The following is a 22,331-nucleotide window of genomic DNA, read 5'->3' as shown; positions in this document are numbered from 1 at the left end:
ACATGCAACAAGAAACAACATTCAACAATGATAAGAATAAAGACATACTGTATGTAAAATAAACTCGGAGGTTAAAGTACAGATATTGAATAAAACATACAAAATACCAGCATGAGTTTACAATGTTAGCAGCATTATAAGAAGTGTTTTAAAGTGTGTTTACTGTGCAGTGAAGGGGGTAGTAGATAGAGTGGGGTGGAGGCCTATCTAGAATGGTTGATCAGATTCATTGCTGGGGGCAGAAACTTTCAAGACAGCATGAAGTTTTTGTTTTAGTAGCCCTATAGTGCTTTCCAGAAGGGAATTCTCACTTAACAGGTCTGCACAAGCAGTCAATCCATTTGAGTGATGATGGGAAAATATTGTTCAGGAATTATTGATCTTTCTGCTGCTTTGGGGTAACCAATGTGCAGCTGGTCAGTTCTGAAACATCACACTGCACTCTCTCCGGTAGAAGCACAAAGATACCCTAAACCAAGAATGGCCACAGTATGGCGAATATCCTGCAGGATCATTTCACGAGAGTGAGTGAAAATTGGCACCACTCGGGTTTTACTGATCTATGAGGCTCCATGCATCCTCACCAATAGCTGGTGTTGATCTGTGAGCTGTGAACAGGAGCAGGGAAGGCACGTCTCAGTTACTGAACGCCCAGAGTTACTGTTGGAGACATCAGGAGATCAGAAACAGACGCATTTAAATGGATGGTCATAACAGTGACAGGTACATCCAGACCCATCAAATCAAAGGAACCTGACCAAGAGAAGTGAGAGTGAGTTTTATCAGAATAACAAAGATCAGGAGGCAACAGCCCATGCAGGTTTAGGAGGTGAAGACTCTGCCTGAGCAACTTCACTTACATCTTTGAGAAAGTGACTGGCTCACAGGAAAAGCAATAGACACCCAGTGATTGCTTTATTAGATATATACCACCTGTACCTAATAAAGTGACCACTGAGTGTATGCTTGTGGTCTTCTGCGGCTGTGGTCCATCCACTTCAGGGTTTGTCGTGTATTTTGTAGAGGGATGCTCTTCCACACACCACCGTTGTATTTGAGTTACTGTCGCCTTCCTGTCAGCTGGAACCAGTCTCCTCTGACCTCTCTCATTAACAAGGCATTTTCACCCCAGAAGTGGCACTCACTGGCTGTGTTTTTTTGTTTTCGCCCCACCCTCTGTAAACTCTAGGGTTTGTTGTGTGTGAAAATCCCAGGAGATCAGCAGTTTCTGAGATACTCAAACCACCCCATCTGGCACCAACAATCATTCCGTGGTCAAAGCCACTTGGATCACATTTCTTCCCCTTTCTGATGTTTGGTCTGAACAACAACTGAACCTCTTGACCATGTTTGCATGCTTTTATGCATTGAGTTGCTGCCACATGATTGGCTGATTAGATATTTGCATTAACAGGCAGGTGTACCTGACAACTGAGTGCAAAATATATAACAGTTGAGAGTAGGACCGGGCCGTTTGTTGGCAATGTCTGTGCTGACCATGATGTCAAATTAAAATGATTCTCTTTTGTCTATAAGCAATCGACATCCTTCATCCCTCTGCATTTTCATCTGCCTATTGAACAACCTCTGAAAGGCAACTGTCATCTCTGACTCCAGCATCTCCCCTGGCAGCATATTCCAAGCACCCACTCTCTGTGTAAATAAACCTGCCCTGCACATCTCTCACCTCAAGTCAGGACTCGGCCCGAAACGTTGACTGTTCATTCCTCTCCATAGATGCTGCCTGACCTGCTGATTTCCTCCAGCATTTTGTGTGTTGCTGAAACTGATACCGATGTTTATTTAAGATTAATAGCTTGTTAAGGTAGTGAAAAGGTACCATTAGCTTCCTGGGAGAGGAGAGGAGACGAGCATACCAGCATTAAACAGGGAGAGGAAAAGAAAATCGAGCTGCTGGAGGAACTCAGTGTGTCAGGCAGCATTTGTGGAGGGGAACAGGCGATTGTCATTTTGGGTTGAGACCCTTCATCAGGACTTATGGAGGAGGCAGCATCTGCAGTCTCCTGTATCTCCACAGGACTGTGTGGGGTTGCTCACTTTACCAGAGGGTGTAATTAGAATGTCCATCTGATGTATGCCAGTGCTAATTTCACTCTGATATTTTGTTCAGCACGTTGACTGTGCTGTTCCATAATGGGATAATTTATATAAGACACTCAATATGATAAATATAGACAGCATATGATGGCTTTATTAATCTGACAGAATAGACTCGTCCACAGTCATTGCAAAGAAACATACACACCAACACACACAGCAAAACCTAACAACAGGCTGATTAAAATACCACATGATAACCTGTTTGCGGATCAAACGCTGGAAAAACTCAAGGGGACAGGTGGCACTCGTGGAGGGAAATGGACAGTCAACGTTTTCAGGTCGAGAACCTTCACCTGGACTTCCCGCTCCTCCAGCTATCACCCCTCCTCATCTGGATCCACCTGTCGCTTGGCTGCTCTTGTCCACCCATTCCCTCCACCGGCTATCAACTCCCGTCTTTCAGTCCAGATGAAGGCCCGTGACCAGAAACGTCGGCTGTCCATTCCCCCTCCTTAAACGCTGCCTGACGCAGGCATTTGCTTTCCAAACTCTAGATTCCAGCGCCTGCAGCCTCTTGAGTAGTAGGCCGCATGTGCAGTGGCCGCACTGTGCACTTGTGGAAAAGCACTGTCAAAGTTCGCCTGGCGAATATCACAGTACTCACTCAGTGGCCACTTTATTAGGTACACTTGCACACCCGCTCGTTAATGCAAATATCTATCCAGACAATCATTTGGCAGCCACTCTGCATAAAAGTGTGCAGACACAGTCAAGGGGTTCAGATATTGTTCTTATTATTTAGAGACACAGGCACAATGAGCCACACTGCCCATCAACCCAGCTATTTAATCCTAACCTAATCACAGGATGACTTTCAATGACCAATTCACCTACTAACCGGTCTGGCTTTGGACTGTGGGAGGAAACTGGATCACCCGGAGGAAACCCACGCAATCATGGGGAGAACATATACACTCATTACGGACAGCACAGGAACTGAATTGCACACTCCAATGGCCTGAGCCGTAATAGCCTCCTGATAACCGTTATGCTCCCATGGCGTGCAGTTGTTGTTTAGACCAAACATCAGAATGGGGAAGACATGTGATCTAAGTGACTTTGACTGTGGAATGATTGTTGGTGCCAGATGGGGTGGTTTGAGTATCTCAGGAATTGCTGATCTCCTGGAACTTTCACACACAACAGTCTCGAGAGTTTACCGAGCATGATGTGAGAAACAGAAATCATCCAGTGAGCGGCGACTCTGTGGGTGAAAACGCCTTGGTAATGAAAGAGGTCAGAGTAGAATGGTCATACTGGTTCAAGTTGACAGGAGGGCGACAGTAACACAAATAACTGTGTGTCATAACAATGGTGTGCAGAAGATCATCTCTGAATGCACAACACATCAAACTTTGACGTGAATGGTCGACAGAAGGCCGCGCACATACACTCAATTGCCACTTTATCAGGTACCTAATAAAAAGTGCACATGAGGAATTGTGAAATGACCATCTGTAGACTCTAACGGCAAATGAGGAATTATGCCAGGACCCGCTCTTCAAAAGAGAGATCCAATTAGTCTTTCTTTCCCTTTTGCCCATGGCCACCCTGCCTGAACTCCCTTCCCTCTCAGAATGTACAATACAGATCACAACAATTCCCCATGCAACAAACACTCCTCTCATCTCCCTTCTGCCAATTACCCTCAAACTACATCCTCATTAAGTGAACTCAGAATGGCTGGAGATGTTTTCAGGTAATGACATACTCAACATGACTCCTTCATGCATTGCCTCCCACACAGTAATTACCGGCTAGTCCAGAGATGTGTCCTTACTTACATTTTCACAAATATAGCCCAGGGAAACAATTATTCTCAGGACTGAAATCTGATCCTACGACCCACCAATTAACTTAGCAGATTACCAGCTGCAGTTTTGATAACAACTCTTGCACTCTGACAGGTTCAGTGTAACACAGAGCTGTCTGGCACAGCTGCCGAGGTTAGTTTGCTGACCACAGGTGTGCCTCAGGGGATGCCCCTGCCGTGAGTCAGATGTTGGTCGGATCAAGCCAACTGTGAAGGCTGGAGCATATAATGGGGTCTTGTGGTGGGGGACTGTAAACATGTTGGAGGTACGTACTCTGAATCAGAATCAGGTTTGTATCACTGACAGAGGTCGTGAAATGTGTTATTTTGCGTAATCAGTACAGTGCAACCCATTATAAAGTACTAAGCTGCAATAAGAAACATATAAAAATATAACATATAGTGCAAATAGTGCATATAGTGCAATATAGTGCAAAAAGTCCCATCTGAAATTTGAAGGCAGAGAGGAAGAGGCTGCTCCTAAAATATTGAGCATGTGTCGTCAGGCTCCTGTACGTCCTCCCTGATGGTCATAATGAGAAGAGGACATTTTCTGGGTGGTGAGGGTCCTTAATGATGGATTCAGCCTTTTTGAGGCATCGCCTATTGAGGATGTCTGATCAGTGTTAACCTGGGGCTTTGGCAACACTCTGAGATTTAAAGGATTTTATGAAAGGCATTCATATTAGTTGTCGTATGTTCTTGGAAAACATGGAATATTGTAACCTACTCTATGATCAACCTAACCGTTCCCTCCATCTTTTTTCTATCATCCATGAGCCTGTCTAAGTTTCTTAAATGCCCCCAATGTCTCAGCCTCTACCACCACTCCCAGCAGATGCTAGAGATCAGAAATAGAACATAATGCATAGAAAAATATAGCACGTCCCTCTGCCCACGGTGTTGTGACAACCTTTTAACCCACTCTAAGATCAATCTAACCCTTCTCTCCTACACAGCCTCCATTTTGCTATCATCCTTGTGTTTCAACCCATTATATTTCAACAGAAATGGGTTATAGATTAAAAAAAGATAAAGATTAGCTTTATCTGCCACACGTGCATTGAAACATCAAAATGTATAGTGATCCGTTGTTTTTGCGCCAATGACCAACACAACCCGAAGATGGTGGTGGGACAGCCACACGTGTCACCACGCTTCTGTGCCAACATAGTACGCCCACAGCTCGCTAACCCTAAGCCGGCATGTCTTTGAGTTGTGGGAGGAAACCGGAGCATCTGGAGGAAACGCATGCTGTCACAGGGAGAACATAAATGGTTAGATTAGTTCTGTTGCACTATGGGGTGTCACAATAGACAAGCCTGATGCTATTAGAGCTTGGGGCTCAGTGTTCAATTCCGGCACTGCCTGTATGTTTTCCCCGTGAACGCATTGGTTTCCTTCAGGTGATCTGGTTTTCTGCCGCAGTCTGAAGATGTACCGGTTGGTAGGATAAATGTCAGTTGTAAATTGTCCTGTGATGAAGCTATTGTTAAGTAGGTGGGTTGCTGGGTGCTGTGGCTCATTGGACCAGAAGGACCTACTCCACACTGTACCTCTAAATAAATAAGGGAACTTGGCAGCTAATATGCATGCAGCAGCCTCTCCCAAGATAAAATCTCCTGTGTTCCAAACGGTTTACAAGATGTGAACCAAGGAGACTGGCCTTTCAGAGAATCTATTACCATTGAGGTGGAACGTCCACTCTGAAACAGAAGAAAAGTTGCCACCTTCGACATCGCTGACACCTACGTAGAACAGAGAAATGTAAAACACAGGGACAGGCCCATCAGCTCACAGTGTTTCTGCTGACCGTGCTGCCAAATTAAACCGATCCCATCAGGGTCCACATTGCCACATCTCCCTGCACTCCCTGCCTGTCCACGTGTCTGTCGAAATGCTTCTGAAACGTTGCTATCGACTGTTTCCGAAACCTCCCCGGCAGCTTGTTCCGTGTTCTGACCACCCTCTGGGTGAAAAGTTGCCCCTCAGTTTCTATTACATTTTTCCTCTCTCACCTTAAACCTATACCCTCTAGTGCTGGGAAAAAGACTGCAGATTCACCTTGCGTTTGCCCCTCATAACTCTATACGTCTCTATACATTCACCGCCCCCACCCCATTCTTTTATGCTGCAAACCCATGTTCAAACGTGCTTGTAGGAGCCATGCATCTGTCCTCTATCTGCATTGTATTCCATGTTGTGCATTTACTACGGTAACGAGTCACACGGGTGAGGGCAGAATAAAAGTGAAGGGAATAAGTTATGTCTTTGTACTTTGTTTATGGTAGATTGCAGCTGGGGGCCAATGAAAGTCATATCTTTTGTTGACTGCTCAATTTCGCTTAATTATGTTCAACTACGCTTAATTTACACTTGGGTACACTTAAGTTTCATCACTTCAAGATTGTAAGTTTGTTAATTGCTAATACAGGATCGAACTTTGGAACAATCATTATTGGAGGTGAGGGCATGTCATACAAATATAATAAATCCATATGGGTTGCCAACAGCGGCAATTGTTTTGGTTAGAATTGGCTGCTGAACAGCTCAACCTCACTCTATAACTCTGTCCCTTGTGTCCCGGCTAAAATTAGGCAAAATGCAAGCTGGACTGAACTCTGTGCTCATTCCCATTGGTTGCATTAGATTGCAAGTACCTCCCAGTACTCCACAACCATTCCGGGCCTCAGGGCCACAACCAGTCCTACCTCCAGCTCCTGGAACTCGTCTTCATCTTCCACGTCATAGGAGAGCGTCTGAAGTTTGCCATCAGCTGTGGACAGGTCTATAAGGTGGTCCTCCCCATAGTCCAGACCGTCCTTTATGGGCGATTTGCTTTCAATAAAAGTTGTTTCACAGCAGTCTGTGCTGCCGATCTCCCCCCAGGCTCTCAGCACGCTCTCCGAGTGCATAAAGATATTAGGTCGGTACTGGGTCTCGACAGTGTGCTGAAGGGTGCGGGGGTTCAGGACCTGTTGCTGATCGGAGCCATTTCTGCCCTGTTCCATGTAGTTCAGAGACGGAAAGCTCCCCAGCACGTAGCCCTGGTACTGAGGAGCCGAGTACAGAGAAACCAGGCCGTCCTTGCTGTCTGTCTTCAGGTCTTTGGTGTTGATCAACCCATTCCTCTTCCCAGGTTTGGGACTTGAGCCCTTGCTTTGATCCAGACTGCCCTCCATTCTCTTTGTCACAGCCCCTCCAGCTGCTTTCCTGATGATTCCCAGTGCTGTCGAGGAGGAAAGGTTATCAAAGTGGAGCTCACATCTGACTTTTGGGTCTTCCTCCTATTGTGCAAATGAAAAAAAAATATTAGCATTACATGGCGAGGGCCCACCCTGTACAGCAGCAGATTTACACTCAGTGGCCGCTTTATTAGATACACCTGTACACCTGCTTTTTAATGCAAATAGCTAATCAGCTAGTCATGTGACAGCAACTCAATGCATAAAAGCAAGTACACATTGTCAAGAAGTTCAGTTGCTGTTCAGACCAAACATCAGAACAGGGAAGAAATGGGATATAAGTGACTTTGACCATGGAATGATTGTTGGTGCCAGAAGGGGTGGCTTGATTATCTCAGAAACTGCTGATTTCCTGGGATTTTCACACACAATCACCTCTAGAGTTTATATAGAATGATGTGACAAAAAACATCCAGTGAGCAGCAGATCTGTGGGCAAAAACTCTTTGTTATTGAGAGAGGTCAGAGGAGAATGGCCAGACCTGTTCAAGCTGACAGGAAGGTGACAATAACTCAAATAGCCACACATTACAACAGTGGTGTGCAGAAGAGCATCTCTGAATCCACAACATGTCAAACCTTGAAGTGGATGGGCTACAGCAGCAGAAGACAATGAACATACACTCAGTGGCCACTTTATTCGGTACAGGAGACACCTAATAAAGTGCCTACTGAGTGTACAGCTGCCTCTGCCTACTTCACTGACGTCCTAGAACCTATCATGGGAATGATGCTTGATAAGTCTTGATACTGAGCTGTGGATTCAGTTGCAGGCTAGATGGCCAATGGGACTGGATTTGTGACTTTGGGAGATCAAAAGTAAAGACATGAAGCTCAGAGAAAGAAATTTGATGTACAGAGAGATCTGAGAGTCCAAGTCCATATCTCCCTGAAAGTGGCTGTACAGGTGGATAGGATGGTAAAGAAGGAATAAATATGACTTGCTTGCCTTTATTAATCAAGGCACTGAATAAAAGTTTAAGCTTCATAAAGTAAAGTTGCAGCTTCATAAAAATCTACTTCGGTTCACATCTGGTTCCCCGTTATGGGAAGGGTGTGGAAGCTTTGGAGGGGACACAGAAGAGGTTTCCCAGAATCAATTCCAGCCGGAATAGAGGGCGTGTACTATTTGGAGAGGTTAGACAAACTTGTCTCTGAGCTGTCCCATGTGCTGTGAAGGAGGGAGGTCCAGAGGAGGAGGGACAGTGAGAGGCCGTGAAGCACAAGAGGCCAGGACTGAAGGAAGTCAGAGTACTCAGGTGGCTGTAGGAGGATACAGACGGACAATGTTGTGGAGAAGTTTCGAACATTATAGCACAGGAACAGGTCCTTTGCTCCTTGATGTCTGTACTGACCATGAGGACAATTTAATCTGATCCCATCTGCCTGCACATGGCCTATAATCAACTAAATGCCTCTTAATTGTCACTAATAGACAGTAGGTGCAGGAGTAGGCCATTCGGCCCTTCTAGCCAGCACTGCCATTCACTGTTCTGGACTCACCCATCGGCGGGAACATGCTTCCTGCCTCCAGCGTGTCACTACCATATCTGCTTCTGACAGCCAGTTTACCATTCCCTGTGTAAAAAACTTCTTTAAACTTTCTCTCATCATCTTCAAAGCATGGTCTCCAATATCTGACATTTCTACCCTGAGGAAAAGATTCTGATTGTCAGCCTCTCATAAATTCATGAACTTTCAGATCTCCCCTCTGATGCTTCAGATGAAAAGACAATAATTTGTCCAACCTGCCCTTGTACTGTAGTTCATTCCCTCCCATCCAGGCAGCATTTTGCTGAACTGTTTCAATACTCTTTCCGAAGTCTCCACATCCTTCCTGTAATTCAGTGACCAGAACTGCACATAATTCTCCAAGTGGAGTCTGAACAAAGTTTTATCCATCTGCAAAATGACTTCCTGACTCTTACACTCAATGCCAATGAAGGCAAGCGTGCCATTTGGGTTCTTTACCACCCTACCTACTTACACAGCCAGATAAAACATGCCACTGAGATGGATGGCAATTAGTTTTTGCTACAGTACCCATACCTCATTTGCCACTGCATCTGACTGCATAATAGGGATCAGGTTCAGTCGTGATGTCCTGACTCATGAAGCAGTTATTGAACTGCCCACGTGATCTCCCTAAGGAGCACTGACAGTGGACGGGGAAGATCTGTTATCCAGGCAAGTTTTAAAGGGAAACTATCAAGGGACCAAGTATGTCTCACTATCCCACACTTTACAGAGTCATCTTGCGTGGAACAGGCCCTTCAGCCCAACTGGCCCCTGCAGCCCATGAAGCCCCTCTAAGCAAGCCACATTCGGGCTACAAGACTCAAAAACTTTCCTATCCATGTACCTGTCCAATTGCCACAGATCAAATGCTACTGTTCGAGCCTCAGTCACTTCCTCTGGCAACTTGTTCCAAATACGCACCACTTGCCGCTTGACAAAATTGTCCCTCAGGTCACTAGTGATTCTTTCTCCTCTCACCTTCAATCTTTGTAAATCGTTTCTGCATTCTTTCCAGCTTAATGGCATCATAGCAGGGTGACCAAAACTGTACATAGTACTCCAAGTGCTGTGTCAATGTCCTACATTACTGCAACACAGCATTGTACTCCGTGACCTGACTGATGAGCACCAGGTTGCCAAATGTCTTCAATGCCTTCCTGTAATTCAGTGACCAGAACTGCACATAATTCTCCAAGTGGAGTCTGAACAAAGTTTTATCCATCTGCAACATGACTTCCTGGCATTACACTCACTGCCAGTGAAGGCAAGCGTGGTTAGTAATTCTGAGATTACTACCCTTGAGGTCTTGCTTCTCAGTTAGGAAGGAAGCTGAGAAGCAGGGCCTCGAAGATAGTAAGCTCAGGATTGCTGCCCGTGCCATGCGACAGTGAGGAGAATAGGAATAGAATGAGGTGGCATAATAACTGAAGCAGGGGGCAGGGATTCAGATTTCTGGATCATTGGGGCAGGTGTAACTTGTACAAAAGGGATGGGTTGCACTTTGATCTGAGGGGGGACCAATATCCTGGCGGGCAGGTTTACTAGAGCTGTTGGGAGTGGTTTAAACTAATATGGCAGGGCGACGGATACCAATATGATAGAGCTGAGGATGAGCCAGCAGGTTTACAAGTAGATGATGGGTGTAACATGAATGTAAGTAAGGACAAGCCAACGATTGGGTACAACTGTAGACAGAGCAAAGAGTTAAGTTGTACCACAGAGGCAAAATTCAAAAGGGTGAAAAATGCAGGACTGAAGGTGCTGTATTTAAATGTGCGTAGCATTCAGAATCAGATGGATGAACTCTTGACACAATTAAAGATTGGTTGATATGATGTTGTAGCATCAATGTGTCGTGGCTGAAGGAAGGCCATGGTTGGGAGCTTAACATCAAAGGATGTTATCGGAAGTACAGGCAGGAGGGCATAGGCAGTGGTGTGGCTCTGTTGGTAAGAGACGGAATTACATCTTTAGAAAGAGGTGGCATAAGGTCAGAGAATGTTGAGTCTTTTTCAGTGGAGTTAATTGTAATGGGAAAATCAGGCTGGTGTTGGGTTGCAAGAGGGCGAATTTGTTGAATGCCCATGAGTTGGCTTTTTAAGAGCAGCTTGCACTTGAGCCTACTTGGGGAAAAGCTATCTTAGATTGGGTGTTGTATAATAACCTACAAATGTTTGTAGATCTTACTAGGGAGCTTAACGCAAAGGAACCCTTACAAGGCAGTGATCATAATGTGATTGAATTCATACTGCAGTTTGAGAGGGAGAAGCATAACTCACATGTATCAGTATCACAATGTGAGTATCACAAAGGAGATTGCATAGGCATGACAGAGAAGCTTGCCCATGTGGATTGGTGGGAAATACTGGCGGGGATGACGGCAGAACTGTGGTGGTTGAAGTTTCTGGGAATAGTTCACAAGGCACATGGTAGATATGTCTCACAGAAGAAGTTGTTCTCAAATGGCAACCGTGGCTGACAGGGGAAGTTAAGGACTGCATAAAATCCAAGGAAAAGGCATATAAGGCAGCAAAGGTGAGTGGGACATTGGATGATTGGGAAGCTTTTAAAATTCAACAAAATGCAACCATCAAATCTATGAGAAGGGAGAAGATGAAATATGAGGGCAGACTAACAAATAATATAAAGCAGGATACCAAATAATTTTTCAGTTATATAAAGAGTAAAAGAGAGGTGAGAGTTGATACTGAACCACTAGAAAATGATGCTGGTGAGGTAGTATTCGGGGGACAAAGAAATGGCAAATTAACTTAATGAGTACTTTGCATTCTCCTTTACTGTGAAAGACACTAGCTGTGTGCCAGAGGTCCCTCAGTGTCAGGGAGCAGGAGTGAGCACCATTGCTATTACAAAGGAAAAAGTGCTAGGCAAGCTGAGAGGTCTTAAGGTGGATAAGTCACCTGGACCAGATGGACTACATCCCAGAGTCCTGAGAGAGGTTGCTGAAGAGATAACAGATGCATTGGTCATGATCTTTCAAGAATCACTTGATTCTAGCATGGTCCCAGAGGACTAGAAGATTGGAAATATCACTCCACACTTTAAAAAGGGAGGAAGGCAAAATAAAGGAAATTATAGGCCAGTTAGCCTCACCTCAGTGGTTGGGAAAGTGTTGGAGTCTATTATTAAGGACGAGGTTATGAGGTACTTGGAGACTATGATAAAGTAAGTCAAAATCAGCATGGTTTCTGTAAAGGGAAATCTTGTCTGACAGATCTGTTCGAATTCTTTGAGGAAGTAAGAAGCAGGGTGAACGAAGGAGAGGCAGTGGATGTCATTTACTTGGATTTTCAGGTGTTTGATAAGGTGCCACACATGAGGCTACTTAACAAGATAAATCCTATGGCATTACAGGAAAGATACTGGCATGGATAGAGGAATGGTTGACAGGCAGGAGGCAGTGAGTGGGAATAAAAGGAGCCTTTCTGTTTGGCTGCTGGTGTCGAGTGGTGTTCCTCAGGGTCAGTATTGGGACTGCTACTTTTCACATTGTTTGTCAGTGATTTGGATAATGGAATTAACGGCTTTGTGGCAAAGTTAGTGGATGATATGAAGATAGATGGAGGGGTAGGTAGTGCAGAGGAAGCAATGCGATTGTAGTAGGACTTAGACAAATTGGAAGAATGGGCAAAATAGTGGCAGATGGAATAGTGTTGGGAAATGTAGGATAATGCATTTTGGTAAAAGGAACAATAGTGCAAACTATTATCTAAATGGGGAGAAATCTCAAACATCAGAAGTGTAAAGGGACTTAGGAGTCCTCGTGCAAGACTCCCAGAAGGTTAATTTACATGTTCAGATTCAGATTCAGTTTATTGTCATTTAGGAACCACAAATGCAATGCAGTTAAAAAATGAGACAACATTCCTCCAGAATGATATCACAAAAGCACACAACAAATCAGACTACACTAGAAAATCCACATAACGTTTGGCAATCCCCAATCCAGAGTCTGGAGAGGCTGCTGCGCACTAATATTGTGCTACTGTCTTTCCCCAGAAAGGAGCTCCAAACCCACCAGACAACCGAGACCAAAAACTAAAGCTACAAGACCTGCACAAAACCACGTAGTTACAACATATAGTTACAACAGTGCAAACAATAGCATAATTGATAAAAAAAAAACAGACTATGGGCACAGTAAAAATAGTCCAAAGATGTTAAAGGACTATAAGTTCAAAAGAAATCACCACACAGTTTCCACGAGTCCCCAGGGTCCTGACAGACTCGCCATCCCACGCCGGCGGCAGAAGGGAATACCCCCGCTATGGACTTCCATGGCGCTGCCGGACTTGGCCTCACAGACGCAGCACACAATGAAAGCTCCGCTGAACCCAGCCTTGCAGACACAGCACACAATGAAAGCGACCTGACCGCAGTGGACTCCGAATCCGTTGAACCTCCAAGCCTCTGACCCTCCCCTCCGGCACAGCTTCTCTGAGCACCATCCTCTGCCGAGCGTACTAAGATGGCCCCTGCCAATGGCCATTGGCAACGCGACCCCGAGGACTGGGGGCCTGTTCTTCCCAGCAGAGACCCGGACCTCACAGCAGCAGCAGCAACGAAGAAGGTCTTCCTGGAGATTTCCTGATGTTCCTCCGTGCTCCCACGTCCGTTTTCAATCCATTATGATTGCACACAGCACACCGCTTCACAAATAACAGATAATCAGCAATAACAGATAATGTTGAGTCTGGGGTAAAGAAGGCAACTGCAATGTTAGCATTTATTTCAAAGGGAATAAAATATAAGAGTAAGGAGATAATACTGAGGCTGTATAAGACACTAGTCAGACTGCAATTAGAGTACTGCCAACAGTTTTGGGTGCCATATGTCAGAAAGGATGTGTTGTAATTAGAGAGAATCTGGAGGAGTTTCACGAGGATGATTCCAGGAATGAAGGAGTTAACAAACGAGGAGCGTTTGGCAGCTTTGGGCCTGTACTCACTGGAATTTAGAAGAATAGGGAGATCTCTTTGAAACCTACTGAATGTTGAAAGGACTAGATAGGGCGAGTGTAGAGAGGACATTTCTTATGGTGGGGTATCCAGAACTAGAGGGCACAGCCTCAAAACTGAGGGGTGACCCTTTAGAACAGAGGTAAGGAGGAATTTTTTAAGCCAAAGTCTTGCCACAGATTGCAGTGAAGGCCAAGTCCGTGGGTATATTTAAGGTGGAAGTTGATTGTTTCCTGATTGGTCAGGGCATCAAAGGTTATGGTGAGAAGGCTGGTGTTTGGGCTTGAGTGGGATCTGGGATCAGCCATGATGGAATGGTACAGCAGACTCGATGGACTGAATGGCCCAATTCTGCTCCTATGTCTTATGGTTTTATCTGCCCATCACCTCCCTTTAGAGCTCCTCCCCATTCCTTTTCTTCCATAGTTTTCTACTCTTTCCTATCAGATTCCCCCCTTATCTTTTTCACCCATCAACTTCCCACCTCTTTACTTAACCCCTCCCTCTCTCCTGGTTTCACATGTTACCTACCACCTTCTTCCCTCGTCCCGTCTTCTTACTCTGACTTCTCTACTTCCTTTCCAGTCCTGATGAAGGGGCTTGGCCCGAAGCGTTGACTGTTTACTCTTTTCCATAGATGCTGCCTGGCCTGCTGAGTTCCTCCAGCATCTTGTCTGTGTGGAGTTTGCACGTACCCTCTGTGACTCTCTGGGTTTCCCCTGGCAACCTGTTCTCCTCCCACATCTCAACGATGTGACCTCTGGTTGATTAATTGGCCACTGTAAAGTGACCCGTGTGTAAGTGTGTGGGGAAAATCTGGGGGCAGTCGATGGGCATGTGCAAGGCATAAAATTGGATTAATATAAGGTCAGTTTAAATGGGTGGCTGATGGTCAGCTTGGACTCGATGGGCTGAAGGGTCTGTATCTGTGTTGTATTGCTCTTTTATTCCTTGGCTGTATGAGTTCAAGGTACATTTATTATCAAAGTATGTACAGTGCCTTAAGAAAATAATCAACCCCCACAACCATTTTCACATTTTACTGTCTCATTTTCTATATTTAAAATATATTGAAGTAAGATTTTTTGAGCTGATCTATAAAATATTGTGTATCATGTCAAATTAAAAGAAAAGTTCCAAAACCTGTCAACAATTTACTAAAAGTTAAAAATCAAAATTGTGAGCCTGAAAAGCTATTCATCCCCTTTGTAATTACTACACTAACTTTCCTCAGGTGCAATATTGTAATACTACCTGACAACTCACCCAATTTGCTGATGTAGGAAATTGGAGGATTACCTGCTTTTAATGGATTCATAGAACATAGAAAACCTACAGCACAATACAGGCCCTTCAGTCCATTAAGTTGTGCTGAACATGTCCCTACCTTAGAAATTACTAGGCTTACCCATAGCCCTCTATTTTTCTAAGCTCCATGTACCTATCCAAAAGTCTCTTAAAAGACCCTATCGTATCTGCCTCCACCACCGTTGCCGGCAGCTCATTCCACAGACTCACCACTCTCTGAGTAAAAAACTTACGCCTGATATCTCCTCTATCTACTCCCCAGCACCTTAAACCTGTGTCCTCTTGTAGCAACCATTTCAGCCCTGGGAAAAAGCCTCTGACTATCCACACGATCAATGCCTCTCATCACAAGAATAAATATCCCCTCTCTATGTAAGATCCAACAGTATGGTGGATTTTTAACAGACCAAAGCATTTAAGAGAAGAGCATTCAAGACAAGTTAGGGAAATGATAACAGAGAAACACAAATCAGGGCAAGGGTATAAGACAATCTGAAATACACTGAACATATCTTGGAGCTCAGTGCAGTCCATTGTGAAAATGTGGAACAAGTATGAAACCACAGCCACTCTGCCTAGGTCAGGCCACTCCTCTAAACAGAATCAACAAAGAAAAATGGACACTTGTAACAGAGGCCACTGTGACACCAACAGTCACTCTGAGGGAGCTGCAGAAGTCAGTGGATGCAACTGGAGATGTTCATGGCTCACCATTTCTAAGGCCTTGCACAAAATGGGTGCTTATAGAAGAGTGGCAAGGAAGGACATCTCCGGCAAGACCTCAAGATCGCTGTCCATTGCCCCTCCCCAACTACCCTGGCACAGCTTGAGCAATTTTGCAAGGAGGGATGGGCAAATCTTGCTCCATCACATTTTGCACAGCTAATAGTGACTTGTTCAAAACAAATACTGGCTGTAATAGCTGTGAGAGGTGGTTCAACTAAGTAATGAGCAAATGGCTATGAATACTTTTGTACTGCTGGCATTTCAGTTTTTGAATTTTAAGTTTTCCATGCTTTACTATCTCCCTGCTTTTTGGGTACTACTGTGATAAAAAGGGGCAAGTGATTCATAGATAAAAATTCTCAGTGAAATTGATCAAAACCCCTGATTGTAATACTCACTTATGTGAACAAAGGGTTGTGGGCTGAATACTTACAGAAGACACCGTATACCATACATAACCTTCAGATTTATCTTCTTGCAGGCAGGCACAAAACAAAAAAGCACAATGGCACCATAAAATCCATGAAAAACCCCACACAACTAAGACCGCCAAGCAAACAGTGCGTGAAAATTAACAAATAGTACAAGCAATTAAAAAGTAAGCAAATAACACACAGAACATAAACTGTAGAGTCCCTGAAAGTGAGTCCACAGTCACAGTGCCAGGTCAGCACTGCAGCTGGTCCAGGAGCCCGATGGCTGTAGGCCGCAGCCGGTCCAGGAGCCTGATGGGTGTAGGCCGCAGCCAGTCCAGGAGCCCGATGGCTATAGGCCGCAGCCAGTCCAGGAGCCCGATGGCTGTAGGCCGCAGCCAGTCCAGGAGCCCGATGGCTGTAGGCCGCAGCCAGACCAGGAGCCCGATGGCTGTAGGCCGCAGCTGGAGAGTCAGTTCAGTACTGAGTCAAGTGAAGCCTCACAGAGTAGTGAGCTGAACACCGGATCGTCCTCACCCTCAGCCTCGCCGTCTTCATCTTTTAAATCTGCCTTAGTGCTTAAACTGGCTAAACACCAGTTTGACTTCCACCCTCAGGACTGGGCCCCGCTGCTTTGATCATGCCCGAAGTTTCAATCCAGCAATGCCTGCCATGGCCGTATGTGGTGAACTATGTGCCTGTCGGGACACGCCCCTGCTGACTGCTCCTGTGGCTCCTCCCACAGGCCCCTGTATAAAGGAGACCTGCGGCCTGAAGCTCGGCCTCAGTCTCCAAGACCTTGTATGATAGACACTCACTCCTGGTTCCTTCTTCCAGTCAATAAAAGCCGATATCTCGCCTACGTCTCAGTGTGAGTTATTGATGGTGCATCACCGTACCTGCATTCTCGAGAGTCCAGTTCGCAGAATCCTTTAGGATACTCCAAAAATGCTGGGTTGTACAGATGGTTCAAAAGCACAACTCCCAGAGAGAAATTACAGGCTGTGATTGCAGTGATCATAGTCCAGAAAAAGTATATTTGGTAAAATACATGTATGAATGCATCGCATAACGTCCACAATTTGTTCTGTGAAATCCGACGTTATGTGATTTGGACGTTGTGCAAACACCATATTACGTACTTAACAAACCTATATGGAGTACTGTAGTGCACCTGTATTAACTAAATCCATGTCACTAGCAATTTCTCCCTATTCAATATACTGCAGGTCCCTCTCGCATTTCCGTGAGCCTTGTAGTTTTCAGTGAAGCCGATCCTTTAACAGCTTTGAGCATTTTTTCTTTGTTTTTCAGGATCGTCGTAATTGCCGAGTGCGACATGCCTAAATCCCGAGCATTAGCATTCACTGGTTTTCCACCTTCATATTGTTGAGAAACCTTTTGTTTCACTTCCAAATCAATACTCTTCCTTTGCCTCTTGCTGCTGCTATCACTAGGAGTGGTTTTGCTGCGTTTGGAAGCCATGATGCACTTTACGGTAATATTTTCATAAGAAAATTAAATTACTACATTCAAGAGATGCACGATACACGAGATTGGTTACATCCGCTACGTCACGTTCTCCGATCGGGACTACAGATGTATATGCGATCGGACGTGTCCGAATAGACATTAAGGGGCGCACACCTGTAGTTAGTAGTTTTGTTAGCTGCTCGCAAAATGCCACTGTGCCTCACCCGCACCACCTTGCAGGGCAGGACTGGAGTTAATTATGACCCATTCCAGAAGGACATGAAATCTACCTGTGTCTTCTCCAATAGCAATCCAGGAACATTCAAGGGTATGCTTGCTGGCTCAGCGCATCATAAATTCAGAGTGACAGGATCCCTCAGCTCCTTTACTGTTTTCCTAACGCCTAACATCTCCTGGAGAGGGATGGACTCTGCCAGGTTTCAGATGCTCAAGACACACCGTACGATGAGCAGTCACCAAAAAGATCGGTGTAAAAAGCTTGTCATGACGGCGCCCCGACGACGCCACCAGGAGTTAAGGACACACACACACACACACACCATCTAATACAAGAATCCCCCTGCTTGCTGAGTTGGATGACATTCGTGATGTTTAGGGAAGAAACAATGCCTTTCCGAGTGAAAGCAGGAATTAGGATAGCCAAGTTAAAACATGGTGACAGTGAAGAGAGCCAGCACAAGGCAAAACCAGGAGTAGACACCCATCTTGTGTGTGCATGGACCTCATACTCTACTCTGAACTGATTCCACAACCAATGGACTCACCTTCAATGACTCCATAACTCATGTTCTCAGCGTTATTTATTATTATTTTTAAAGTTTTTTTTTGTATTTACACATTCATTGTTTGCTAGTCTTTGTTTGTGTGTAGCTTTTCATTAATTCTGTTGTTTGTCCTATGGAGAATGCCACAAGGACCTCAGGGTGGCGCGCATGTACTTTGATAATAGATTTACTGTGACTGACCTGCCAACTGGAAAGACTCTAGTAACCCTCCTTTATTAATGCGCAGATCATAGCGGTTAATTTCAAATTGGAGTTATTGACTGCCTTTTTTAGAGCATAGATGAAACAATATCAAACCATCATTTCTTGCATTATTAAGTACTTCGCCAATTCTTATTGCCCCATGTCAAGTAAGGGTTTACTTTAGTTAATGCAGTGCTCCAGTAACACATTTATCCTTGCTCCGATCAGATATCGGAACAGAATTAGGCCATTCAGCCTGCAGAAAATGACTTAGCCTCCACAACAATGAATTCCACAGACTCGCCACCCTCTGACTAAACAAATTTCTCCTAATTTCTGTTCTAAATGGATGTCCTGCATATTCAAGGCTGTGACTGCATCATATAATGTAAGACTTGTGGTCCATCTGGCAGGGGAGGGGTGGTAGTTGTTAGTCATGGGACCTTGAAATGTCACGGCATGCTCCAAGGATTCTGTCGGGAGCAATACGCCATTGGAGTTAGCTTTCCCCACTGTTCCTTTCCCACCATGACTCTGAAGTGCCCCAGGGACCATTTGCTCACCCCTCGGATACAGAGCATCCCAAAGGCCGATGGATGGAGTCAAGTTTGTTGTCAAAGGGACAAGTCCATGAATGTACAGACACAATGAAAAGCTAAGCTGCAGCAACATCCTAGCCACATCCACGAACCAGCAGAGGTGCAACAATAAACATGAAGTGAAGCATTAATGAAGAACCAATGCAGAACCCAACAGAACAAAAAAAATCAGAGGACGCCATGTTGATTTTCTGTTCACCTCGAGCACCAATCGGGTCCAGTGCGATTGCACGACACACATAATCTATCATGAGCGTTCACTGTTTGAGCAACTGCATTGGCACGCCATGGTAGAGGTTCTCATGAAGGAGGGAAGACCTGGGAGACAGGGCAGTTCTATAAGGGTCATTTGACCCCACAATCCAAATATCAGTCGTGTCTGGATTAAAAACAACTGAATCAATTGTCCTGCAGAGGGCAGCTAGATGAGATGAACAGCTTGTCTCTGTACTGGAACAAGTCTGAGATTCTGGGACCAGTACGCAATTGACTAAATGCCATTCAACAGAAGCAGCTCTGCCTACAAGTCTTCTTAGAATACAACAGTGTATGAGGAGAGAGGTTGTCCCTTCAACTGGTGCAGCATCAAGAGTCTGAGCAGAGCAGGCTAATATGGGGAAGGTGCAGGTGGAATTGGAATTAGAGTTATCACGTGCACAGAAATGCAGTGAAAAGCTTGTGCTGACCAATTTTTTACAGAATGCTTCGAGATAGAACAACAGCTGAATGCAGAATGAAATGCAACAGACACAGAGAAAGTGCAGCGAGAGAAAAGGGGAGGAGACAGGGAGGGGAGGGTGGAGAGAGAGAAGAGGAGGAAGGGGGCTGGAGGGAGGGAAGGAAGGGGGCTTGAGAAAGGGAGGGAAGGGGCTGGAGAGGGGTGGTGAGGGGGAATGAGGGGTGGAGAGGGAAGGAGAAGGGGAAGGAGTGGTGGAGAGGGGGAAGAGGGGATGGAGGGGGGAGGTGTGGAGAGGGAAGGAGGGGCAGAGAGGGAAGGAGTGGTGGAGGGGGGAATAGGGGTGGAGAGGGGGAAGGAGGGGTGGAGAGGGGGAAGGAAGGGTGGAGAGAGCAAAGGGTAGAAGCAAGGATCAGAGTTTGGTTGGGGAGATGGTGGGGGGGTCGGGAGAGGGAAGCTGTGGAGAGAAGGGGGATGGGGGAAAGGGCAGGGGAGAGAGAAGGGCAATGCAGAGAGGATGAGAGAAAGAAGGTTGCGAGAGAGAGAACAAGGATGGAAAGAGTGGGGGATAGAGGGAGAAATAAGTGTAATGGAGAGAGAGAAGAGGATGGAGAGCGGGTAAGGAGGTTGGAGAGAGAGAAGGGAATGCATAGTGAGGGGATTAGGATGGGGGAAGAGGATGTGGAGGAGGGGGAAATGGAATGGGGACAGATGGGGGAGGGGGACAAGGAGGGAAGGGAAGGGGACAGTGAGAGGGGGAAGGAAGAGAGAGGGAAGGAGATGGAGAGAGAGGGAAGGATGATGGGGATGGAAAGAGAGGTGAAGAGAAAGAAGGGTGGTGAAGAAATAAAGAAGGGGTTTGCTAGAGTGAATGAGAGATCAGGATGGAGGACAAGAGAAACTGGGATGGAGAAAGAGAGAAAGACTGGGATGAAGAGAGAGAGAGAAGGGGATGAAGAGAGAGAAGGGGTTGAAGAGAGAGCGAAGGGGATGAAGAGAGAGAGAGGAGGGGATGAAAAGAGAGCAAAAGGGATGAAGAGAGAGGAGGGGATGGAGAGAGAAGGGGATGAAGAGAGAGAAAAAGGGATGAAGGGAGAGAGAAGGGGATGAAGAGAGAGAGAGTAGGGGATGATGAGAGAGAAGGGGATGAAGAGAGAGCGAAGGGGATGAAGAGAGAGAGAGGAGGGGATGAAAAGAGAGAGAGGAGGGGATGAAAAGAGAGAGAGGAGGGGATGAAAAGAGAGCAAAAGGGATGAAGAGAGAGGAGGGGATGGAGAGAGAAGGGGATGAAGAGAGAGAAAAAGGGATGAAGGGAGAGAGAAGGGGATGAAGAGAGAGAGAGAAGGGGATGAAGAGAGAGAGAGGAGGGGATGAAGAGAGAGCGAAGGGGATAAGAGAGAGAAAAAGGGATGAAGAGAGAGAGAGATGGGGATGAAGAGAGAGAGACAGGGATGAAGAGAGAGAGAGACGGGGATGAAGAGAGAGAGAAGGGGTTGGGTATAGTGAGTGAGAGAGAGGTGTTTGATGGAGAAAAGAAAGGGGAATGGAGATAGTGGAGGGTGGATGGGAGGGGAAAGGGGAGAGTGGAGGGGGTGGGGCGAGTAGGGACAGGGATGGGGAGAGTGGAGAGTGGGATGGGGAGAGTAGGGAGAGGGAAGGGAGAGTGGTGAGTGGGAAGGGAGAGTTGAGAGGCTATGGGAATTGAGGGGGATGGGGAGAGTAGGGACAGGGATGGGGAGATTGGAGAGTGGGTTGCGGAGAGCGGAGGGAGGAGATGGAAGAGTGGAGAGGGAGAGAAAGAGGGAAGGGTATAGAGAGACATGGAGGAGAGAGAAACTCTTGCTCCTTCCTCATTTCCCTGCTCCCCAGACTATAGTGCGATTACATCCCATGTGATACCCGTCCTTTCCTTTGAATCAGGCATTCAGACATTGAACCCTAATTTCGTCACTTTGCAGCAGCTTTAAAGAAACAGCGGTAGCAGTAGACGTTCGACAAGGCATGCCAAGTTTCCAAGTAACGCTTGGCATTCTCCCCTCACTTGGTGGGGATCCCTTGGAGTGCTGCAGTTAAAAAAATGCTGCCTTCTCCAACACCCCTCCACTCTCAAACACAAGGGATTCTGCAGAGGCTGGAAATCTTGATCAACACACACAAAATGCTGGAGGAACTCAGCAGGTCAGGCAGCATCTATGGAGAGGAATAAATAGTTAACGTTTCCTGAGGATGGGTTTTGGCCCAAAATGCTGCCAGCATGGTGATTGTGTTACTCCTCTCATCTGATGTGGAAGATGTGTGATTCAAAGAATATTTCCACTTTAGATTTGGCAAGACTGTCCTCGCACAGCAAAACAACATTCAAATATTGGACAGCTTGAATTCTCATTGCAGTTCATTCAGATTATTTTGTGCTCATTTTGTAGTTCATAGAGACCTTTACTATTTACTGAAATAAATAGAACTACCACTGCT

The 22,331-nt window shown here is 45.7% G+C and overlaps 1 protein-coding gene across 4 annotated transcripts in view; it reads right to left on the bottom strand.

Moving 5' to 3' along the window:
- Window positions 1-22,331, bottom strand: part of LOC132403095 (synapse differentiation-inducing gene protein 1-like) — a 137,445-nt gene that overhangs the window by 111,941 nt on the left and 3,173 nt on the right. For all 4 annotated transcript variants that reach the window (XM_059986377.1, XM_059986379.1, XM_059986376.1 and 1 more), the window contains exon 2: window positions 6,646-7,221. In XM_059986377.1, coding sequence (XP_059842360.1) covers window positions 6,646-7,116 — 471 coding nt within the window. In that variant the 5' untranslated portion in view covers window positions 7,117-7,221. The remainder of the gene's footprint in view (window positions 1-6,645; window positions 7,222-22,331) is intronic.

The sequence above is a fragment of the Hypanus sabinus genome, chromosome 12 (assembly GCF_030144855.1).
Source record: "Hypanus sabinus isolate sHypSab1 chromosome 12, sHypSab1.hap1, whole genome shotgun sequence".
Lineage (NCBI taxonomy): Eukaryota > Metazoa > Chordata > Chondrichthyes > Myliobatiformes > Dasyatidae > Hypanus > Hypanus sabinus.
The sequence above is the reverse complement of the archived record's forward strand: the minus strand, read 5'-3'. Positions and strand labels throughout refer to the sequence as shown.